Source organism: Danio rerio, chromosome 25 (assembly GCF_049306965.1).
Source record: "Danio rerio strain Tuebingen ecotype United States chromosome 25, GRCz12tu, whole genome shotgun sequence".
NCBI classification, from domain to species: domain Eukaryota; kingdom Metazoa; phylum Chordata; class Actinopteri; order Cypriniformes; family Danionidae; genus Danio; species Danio rerio.
In genome coordinates, this window is record NC_133200.1 from 18,455,383 (window position 1) to 18,464,914 (window position 9,532).

Genomic DNA, 9,532 nt, shown 5'->3' on the forward strand with positions numbered 1-9,532 from the left:
TACTGTGTTTAAAAGTATTGATTATTTAATAGTCGACTCAAAGTTGAATGAATGAATCAAGTTAGGTTTGGATCTTTTGCAATGGTACATCACCAAATATGTAGTACCAGATGGGACTTTCTCAGTAACTATTACAGTTCATTTTGACCAGTTTTTTCATTCTCCAGATCGTAACATCATAAGTGTAATTAAAATTTTTTTGCCTCGTTTCCAGTAGTTTGCACGATATGGATTTAATTGTGCGATATATAGTATTCAAAAAAATTAAATTATTTATAAGCTTGTTCCACTTTTGGGTTCAATTAAGTTCTTTAAATTACTACTTGCATTATTTTTAGACAGCCCAAATTGGCTGGATTTGAAATTAATCACTTTTTTAAATATATTTTTGCTGACTTAATAAATTGCATTTATGGTTGAAAATATTGTGATATTTATTTGGAAACTTGCTTTCATAATAAAAAAATAATCTCAAGTAAAAAAAAACGATTCGAGTTGTTATAATTATAGTCATTCTTGTTCATTTAAATAACTCCTTTGACTTAAAATCACACACGTTTTATTGCACAAATGAGACAAACACAGTGAACAGCTTTCTCAATGCAAACTATTTAAATCTGAACATCCCTTAAACTCACTTTAAACTGACGTGACCTTGAAACAAAGGCCATTATAAATCAATAAGCTGCAATTTTAACAAAATCAACCACTCCGTCACAGGAAAATAGAAGTAAAAAGGTAACTATGACATTTCAAACATCAAAATTCTGTCTCAAAATTTCTGAATCACAAGTTTTTAACTCGATATTTAGCCTAAAGCAATTTGCTGATCTAAAAAAAAACATGAGATGTCAACTTATAATTCTGGAGAAAAAAAATCAGAACAACGCAATTTTCACCTTTTTATTCTGTGACGGAAACAATCTTCCATAGAAATGGAACTTTCTAGAGGTCTTCAGATTGGCGTTCGGGCAGTATAGTGATAGACGGGTCACAACTTTCTGTGCAGAAAAAAGGAAAGACCTTCTCAGTGAAACTGTGTGTGAAGGTGTGATAAACAGTCTTACACTCAATATCGGAGAACGACAGTCGTCCTTCATCCAAGTTCACCATCACCCTCAATATTTTGGGCATCTCAAATCCACACAGTGGGACTTGGGACTTCTGAGGATCCGTAATGCTAAGTACTTGACCTTCTCGTCCGATACACCAGACTCCAGCTGGGATGCCGCTGGTAGCTTTTCTTTGGACAGACTCTATGGCGATACCCACCATCCAAGATGTGTTGTCCTTGACATCAACGTCCCATTTGTGCATCCCTGTGGTAAATCCCACAGAGCCCAACACACAGGGACAGTGATCGAATCTCTCTGGGTTTCTGTGAAGCTGCTCTCTCTGAATTTCTTCCTCCGTCCAATCTGGTCTCATCCTAACACCATCCAGATCAATTTCGATACAAAGTTTAGAGTTTGCTGTGTTTCTGTCGAGCAACACAGGACCTTTGAGGAGAGATGGATATAAAAATTACAGAGGACTCGATGACTTCTGAAGACTGAGAAAAGTGTGCGCAACTGTACTGTACAACTATTTTAGAAGCATTTAAGCCAATTAAAAACATTCTAGCATCTATTGTTTTTTTACCTGTTCTAAGGCAGAAATAAGAGAAATATGAATGGGGGAAAGAGACAAATGTGGGTGACTTTTATGGCTTGTTTCCACTAAGTGGTATGGTATGGGTCACCTTTATCAGGCTTGCGTTTTCACTGCCAATATGGTACCAATGATACAGCAAGATGTACAACAGAACGTTTCAGTCAACGTCATTCTCGCTAAAGGAAATGTCAAGGTAAAGCTGTAGAGGTCGTTCACATATCATATGAAAGCACTTCAAATAATCAAAACATGATTTGAAACGAAATAGCCTACCATAACGTCTGCAATTATATAAAATAAATAAATGCAACATATATGAACACAACAGGCCCTTACAGTCTCTAATATGTTACCAATTACAGAAAAACTACATGCAGCATACTTTTAGTTCGTATTTGATTCAAAAACACGCAACATATAGCCCACAGTCAGTGCAAACCTTTCATCTGTATCTTTAAACTTCACCAGCACATGTAACTTCTTGTTAGAAAATATTTCCGTCATTCTGAGTTCATAATAGCCCAAAAGGTGATGATAATAGTTAAAACATGGCAGTTTGTTCATGTTTTAGGTTGCCTAAACAATTATTTACATTACTCAATCATTTTCCGGCTTCTCCTTTGTTTTTCGCTCGTCACTCACATTTGTCCATTTCTGAAAGGATGTCAGAAGCACATCAATAATCACGCGCACGTTATTATCATCAACTCAAGAAGTTTGTTATTTCAAATATAGATGCGCATGCTCTCTCTCTCTCTCTCTCTCTCTCTCTCGAGAAAGTTAAACTGCTCACGCTTTAGAGGGCCTTGTAAACAACAACGAGGCAGAGAGTTGATTCTTCTCTTCTTCTTGGATTTGCTGATGTTCTTCAAGATGACAACAAGGTTTGTTTAAGCTGAGATCAACCATGGCTCATTACTATATGTATATATTATTATGGTGTAACATCTCATTTGTAAATTAAAAAAAATGGCGCTTTGTTTGTTTTCATTCTTCTGCTTGTGCACAAGTGAGTGACGTATCTCTATAAACCAATAGTGTTTAGTTGCGTGTCTGGCTCTGCTTTTTGGCACCATTTTGTTGTGTTAGGTACTCTTTGGAAAAGGTTCTCAAAAAGTGGTATGGTTCACTGTTTGGTAACCTTTGACAGTGGAAACAGCCACAAAAGCGTACCGAACCGTACCTTACCATACCACTCAGTGGAAAAGGGCCATTAGCCAAAACAAAGCAGTTTTTACAGAGGTCATTAATTAAGGGTAATATTGTTTAGGTTATTGCACAGATCAATCCTTTTACTTCATTAGGACCTTGATATACTTAAAACAAAATTGTTAAAAGAACTTAAATGCCGTAATTTTGAATGAAATCAGAGCAAAACACTTAATATAATTTGATTAATAATAGTTTTAAATGGTTTTTAGGGTTATTAATTACGGTTTTGATCACCATAAGGTAATATTAGTATAGTTTGAAACTAATCTTTGCAAATAAATAAACAAATGACAAAGTTTAGGTTAAACTTGATTTCAAGACGACCGTTTTGGCAAGTTTATGGTTCATAGTTAATAGTCAAGTTAATAGTTCAATAACTCTTTATAAATAAATAAAAAAATGTACTTTTGATCTTTAAAACTTTGCAGACTTTCTATGCACCAGGGTTTCTGCAGGTTTTACCAAGCCAAATTTAAGACCATGAAGAAAGACATTTCAGACTTATAAAGACACTAAGAAGTTTTTAAATTGCCCAGCAGAAGAAAACAAATGACTTGCCCCATCAAAAAACAAATTCAAATTCATTCCAGTTATTTTTTTAGCCACATATTTTAAATAATGTCAAAACAAGCAGAGCCTAGACGTAGTATACATACATTTTTCAACAAAAACATAATAAATAATACTTTAAAAACTAATTGTATGCACAGCAGACTTTTAAAATATTAGTTATGAATATAGTTTTGATAAACGTTATATGGAGATGTACTTCTGGTGATTGGACGTGTATCGGATTGATTAAGTAGCTTTAAATAATAAAAAAAAGAAAATTAAGACCAGTTTAAAACAATTTATGACCTACAAGACAATATTTGAGTGAATTTAAAGCTTTTTAAGGCCTAAAATTTAGATTTTGAAATTTAAGACATTTTAAGGCCTAGCAGATACCCTGATACACATTAAGCGGCTAATTTAAACAATGCATTAAGAGTAATATTTTAAAAAGCATAAAACCATATGGACTACAGCATATGTTGTATTTAATACGTTTGCATGTAAATACCTTTGTTAGGTGTACCTTCATTAAAGAAAAACTACAAAAATATATTTATTGTACAATAGTTCTTAAAGAGACACTGTCCTCAGAATTCAATCATTTGCACATCTTCATGTTGTTCAGAACCCAAAAGAAATTTGTCCAGAACATAAATTAAGGTATTTTTATTTGTGTGTTTAACGGAAAGGCTGCTCACCAAGACTTGGATTAATCCAATTGACTGGAATACAAATACCTGTATACGTGTATCCCCAAGAGAAAATTCATTTCTTAAGTCTCTGGAATGACCTGAGTGCGAGTTATAGAATAGCGTAAATGTTTACGATTAAAAGCACAAGTACTTCTTGTCTGGTGTCAACTAAAAATATTAGCCCTCCTGTGAAATATTTATTCTTTTTCAAATAATTCTCAAATGATATTTATTAGAGCAAGGAAATGTTCACAGTATTTTATAATATTTTTTCTTCAAGAGAAAGTCTTATTTGTTTTGTTTTAGCTAGAATAAAAGCAGATTTTTAATTCTTAAAAAGCATTTTAAGGTAAAAATTATTTGCCCCCTTAAGCAATATATTTTTTTCAATTGTCTTCAGAACAAACCATCGTTATACAATGACATGCCTAATTATCCTGATTTCCCTAGTTATGCCTTTAAGTTGCACTTTAAGCTAAATACTAGCATCTTGAAAAACTAGTAAAATAGTAAACATTGTCAAATATTATGTACTGTCATCATGGCAAAAAGAAATCCGTAATAAGAAGTTAGTTATTAAAACTATTTTGTTTAGAAATTTGTTGCAAATAAAATTCCCAGTTAAACAGAAGTTGGGGAAAAATTTTTAAATAATAGCAATTTAACATGAGGGCTAACAATTCTGACTTCAACTGTACATGGAGGGACTTACTGTAATGAGCAAGGCTTCTCATTTTCTTCCAAACATTGAAATTAATGTTGCCAATGTACTTGGCAGAGTCGATGAGTTCTGTTGAGTCTGTATTCTGAGGCTGCCACTGGGGTCTAAAAAAATAAAAATACAAAAGTGCACAGATGCTTCAAAACTTCATATAAACAACAGGGTGCCATGAGGAAACAACAACAACAATAATAATAATAATAAAAATAATAAATCACACTTACACTTTTCTGACAGTTTCTTTAAATCTCTAAAATGTACAACATAATAGTTAATTAAGGCTTCATAATATCCATCAATCCATTGTTATAGATAAATTATTACCCATTTAAATTATTTTACTGAACATCTGTGCTCTAAAAATAGCACTTAAAAAAGAAAATGACAAAATAATAATAATAATAAAGAGCTCACGTTAACAATGTCAATGTCTCCACATTCTAAAACTGTTCTGAAGTTTACGATTTTGCTAGACAAAGAAACGATGTCGCTCTGCATCTGCTGAACCTTCTCTTCGATCCTCTGGTCCTTTTCTTCTAATTCCAGTTTGAGTTCATCATGCAAGCGATTTTTTTCTTCATCGAGAAGTTTATGAAGATGTTTAAATCGCTCCGTGATCATGCTCGCAATGAAATTGGCCTTATTCTGAACAAGCAAAACACATGACTTTAAATGACATCTATAATGCAATCACTATTAACAGACAACACAACTGGTCCTATTCAAAGTGGACAGAATTAATTTAATGCTAACTAAAGACTTCTCACAGAATTAAGCATCATTTTACAGAACTCTAATACTACTATTAATAATATACAAGACAAAGTTTCACAGTAGAAATTAAAATGTAATTGTAAAAGCAAAAAGCTCACACTCACCAAAAGGTCGTCAGAATTGTAATTTAACTCAGCTTTGGCATCCTGCAAATGTTTCCTTTGATTTGTGAATAAATCAAGCTGTGATCGAAGAGCTTCCTACAATTTGAAACAGAAATTATTAGGGAGTTTGATGAAGTACTTAAACGTATGACAACACCGATAAGCCGCCTTTCCACTGCATACGACAAATGACAAGGGACAGATCGGTAGTCATTCATTTCCAATGGAGAGTAGTCTGGGAGTTCGGATCATCTCTGTACGCAAAAAAATTCTGATCCTATTTGAGCTGCGGATATATTGAAATATTTGAACTCCTGCGACTAGGCCGTATGCGACCGGCCGACCAAATGTGATGCATTCCAGAGTTTTCCAAGCAGGTCCATGCGCCCAAATTTTTTTTCATTATTTTTTGAATCGTAAAAATCTATATTAAAAAAGCATTTCTATTTATAAAGGAGTAGTTATATATATATATATATATATATATATATATATATATATATATATATATATATATATATATATATATATATATATATATATATATACATACTCCTTTATAATAATATTACTCCTTTATAAATAGAAATGCTTTTTTAATATAGATTTTTACGATTCAAAAAATAATGAAAAAAAATTTGGGCGCATGGACCTGCTTGGAAAACTCTGGAATGCATCACATTTGGTCGGCCAGTCGCATACAATCTAGTCGCAGGAGTTCAAATATTTAAATTTATCCGCAATATGGAGGGAATATGGAGACGACAAAAAATAAATAAATAAATAAATTATATATATATATATATATATATATATATATATATATATATATATATATATATATATATATATATATATATATATATATATATATATATTTTTTTTTTTTTTTTTTTTTTTTTTTATTTTTTGTCGTCTCCATATTCCCTCCAAAATTTTTAGCAGCTCTATAAGAATCTATTCATTCGTTCATTCAACCATGGTGAACGCATGGGGAATAAAGGCTCTTTTTGCACTTTTTTGTGGACACCACAAGAATTAGCTTCTCTTCCATGGTGCACAACAAGACTGAAAATTCTGTGTGACAGCCACAAGGGAGCGTATTTTGACAGTCGTGTCCAAATGTCATGTGCAGTGGAAAGGCGGATTTAGATTGGCCTCTGTAAAAGCAGATCTGTGCCAGGGCAGTAGAGGGCAACACATTCAGTCCTGTAGCTCATCACTAGCTATGTTTCCATCCACCTATTTTTATGCACATTTTGAATGCACAAATTTAAAAAATTCTCATAAAAACATGCGCATAACTGAGTAGGATACACTTTTTATTCAATAAAAAAGATGCGCATAAACTCTAATGGAAACACTTTTACCGAACAAATTCCAATATGTGCATTAAAAAAAAGTCATGTGATTTTGTTAGAAGGGATCATGTGATAATAAAAATGTGTGTAAATGGACAAACCAGCAGTCGAAGAACACTGTAAATCATCTGGGATGTTATTTTGGTCATTCTAAAACACTATTTCAATATTAGTGTTATTATTATTAATTACTTCAAATGCCACCATGTGTTCATTGCTTGTCGGCACACTGTCATCTGAGTGGGCTTGGGCCGGTATAAGATTGTGACAGTATGATATCCTTGGATAAAAATATCACGGTTTTACGGTGAAACGATTACTGCTCTAAAATATATCCTTTTTAGATATTTGGATAAAAACAAAAACTTTTTTCTCCTTTGAGCACAATATATTTTATTTTGATAAATATTTAAGACATGTTGGAGCAGTAAACACATCAGGCTAAATAATTCAAATGAATCATAGACTCCTGCTGTCTTTATTAGTTTCAAAAACACAGATTTCTTCAATTTAAAACGGCATCTTTGGATAATTTTTTTTTTTCTGCTGGAGATACTGTTGTCCGAAAAAACTTTTTAAAAAATGTAATAAAAAATCATACACATACTTTAGGAACGTTTTGGCAGAAAATTTTGATGGTTTTAAAACCAAACCACGGTAAACCTTGAAAACAGTTATCGTCCCATACCTACATCTGAGGCGCAACTCCTTTATTAAATAACTAGAAGATTCACACAGCTTTTCCTACCGCAGCACATTCAGTTTTGACTGTTAATATTTGGCGGCAGTTAATCAGGAAGTGACAATTTTGTTCTCTTTGACTTTTTTTGGATGGAAACACTGCTTTATTTGCACGTCTTATATGCAATATTCCAGTTATGCGTAAAATAATTAGCATCTCTTGATGGAAACTATTGTAGCTATTGTTGTTTATGTAGTCAAGTATAATGCACATAAAATCACAAATCTCCTTTTTCATAGCTTACATGAAAACTATTTTTTGCCCTTGGAAATCTATATTCAATTTTAGGCTCCTTATTTTATTAAACAGATATTTTTTAATTCATAATGAATTTGCATTGGTGAAACAAAAAACATTGTTTGGCTTCTAATGGTCTATATTAAGTCAGTGGAATCATATTATAAAGTGTACATATGTGGGTAAAGTTAGTTTTATATCATAGATATTTATTTATATGTTTGGTTTTATATGCGCACATTCGGACCTTAGCGTTCAATAAAACAGCTCAGCACAATCTGAAAAGCATAATACAGGACAATAATAAACGTTTTGAGCACAACACGTTATATTTGTAACCGTAACTCGACGTATAAAAAGCTGATAAACACAATTATATCTATGAAGTTCCTATATTGGTCCATAAATTGTTTACTACGCTGGCACTTTTTATTTACTCTTGAATTATGTTGTAACTTACTTTAAAAGTCAGCTTCTAATGAGACTTATTGGATCATGAAGTAAGTTATCATAATGGAATTAAATCAGTGTGTGTCGACACACAATCATACCTTGCGTTCCCTTGCGACCTCTTGCACTGAACGGTATGTGTGGTTTTTGTGTTTTTCGGTGTCTCTACAGCCTTCGCACATCAGCTGCTCGTCTTCACAGCACACCAGAGTCTTCCTCAGCTGGTGAACCTCACAGTGCTCCTCCAGAAACCTTCTGTGGTTCACAAACGACTGGCACAGGTTTCTGAGGGTGAAGTTAAGGGATGGCTCTCTTTCTGTAGTTTGTCGGCAAACCGGACACCTTCTCGTTTTGTTAAAGTTCCAGAACTCCTCAATGCACCCTCTGCAGAAGCTGTGCCCACAGGTAAGCACTACGGGATGCGTGAAGACATCGCGGCACACCGGACAAGAAAACTCCTCTTCGGTAAAGGGACGCTTAGACGCCATTTTTAGTGACCGGGTGTGACGCACGACGCAATTTACTTACGACGTACGTAAAAGTAAAAAGTCCAAACACAAATAAATGAACATGGAAATAAATTAACGCAGGAATAAATAAAAACAAAAATAAATATGCAGAAAACATAAATAAAAATAACAAATAAAATAAATTGTGAACGAATAAAATATATATTAAAATACATGGAGATAATAATAAATGAAGTTAATTTAGGATTAAATTTTTATTTAAATACAATATTTCGTATTATGTGATCTATCTATCTATCTATCTATCTATCTATCTATCTATCTATCTATCTATCTGTCTGTCTGTCTGTCTGTCTGTCTGTCTGTCTGTCTGTCTGTCTGTCTGTCTGTCTGTCTGTCTGTCTGTCTGTCTGTCTGTCTGTCTGTCTGTCTGTCTGTCTGTCTGTCTATCTATCTATCTGTCCGTCTGCATTTATTTTTATTTGGTCCTCCATACAATACAGCACACAGACATACTGGAGTGGACTTAACCAATAAGCGAGGTCAGCAGCCGCTTAGGCC

General features: G+C 33.2%; 1 protein-coding gene across 2 annotated transcripts; it reads right to left on the minus strand.

Moving 5' to 3' along the window:
• Window positions 1–542: 542 nt before the first annotated feature.
• On the minus strand, window positions 543–9,013 carry trim35-40 (tripartite motif containing 35-40). 2 transcript variants are annotated; one of them, XM_073941818.1, is made up of 6 exons: window positions 8,603–9,006; window positions 5,712–5,807; window positions 5,248–5,478; window positions 5,058–5,083; window positions 4,825–4,937; window positions 543–4,210 (listed from the first exon to the last, which is right to left on the minus strand). In XM_073941818.1, exons 1-6 carry the CDS (start codon window positions 8,987–8,989, stop codon window positions 4,008–4,010), a joined length of 1,056 nt encoding a protein of 351 aa, XP_073797919.1. In that variant the 5' UTR covers window positions 8,990–9,006; the 3' UTR covers window positions 543–4,007.
• Between the last annotated feature and the right edge of the window lie 519 nt (window positions 9,014–9,532).

Excerpts from the sequence above, each read along its gene's own strand:
- trim35-40 (XM_073941818.1), bottom strand. The coding sequence starts at position 8,989 with ATGGCGTCTAAGCGTCCCTTTACCGAAGAGGAGTTTTCTTGTCCGGTG. Across the intron at positions 5,808-8,602 it reads AGGTCGCAAGGGAACGCAAG|GAAGCTCTTCGATCACAGCT; the intron begins GTATGATTGTGT and ends TTCAAATTGTAG. Across the intron at positions 4,938-5,057 it reads AAAGAAACTGTCAGAAAAGT|ACCCCAGTGGCAGCCTCAGA; the intron begins GTAAGTGTGATT and ends TTATTTTTTTAG.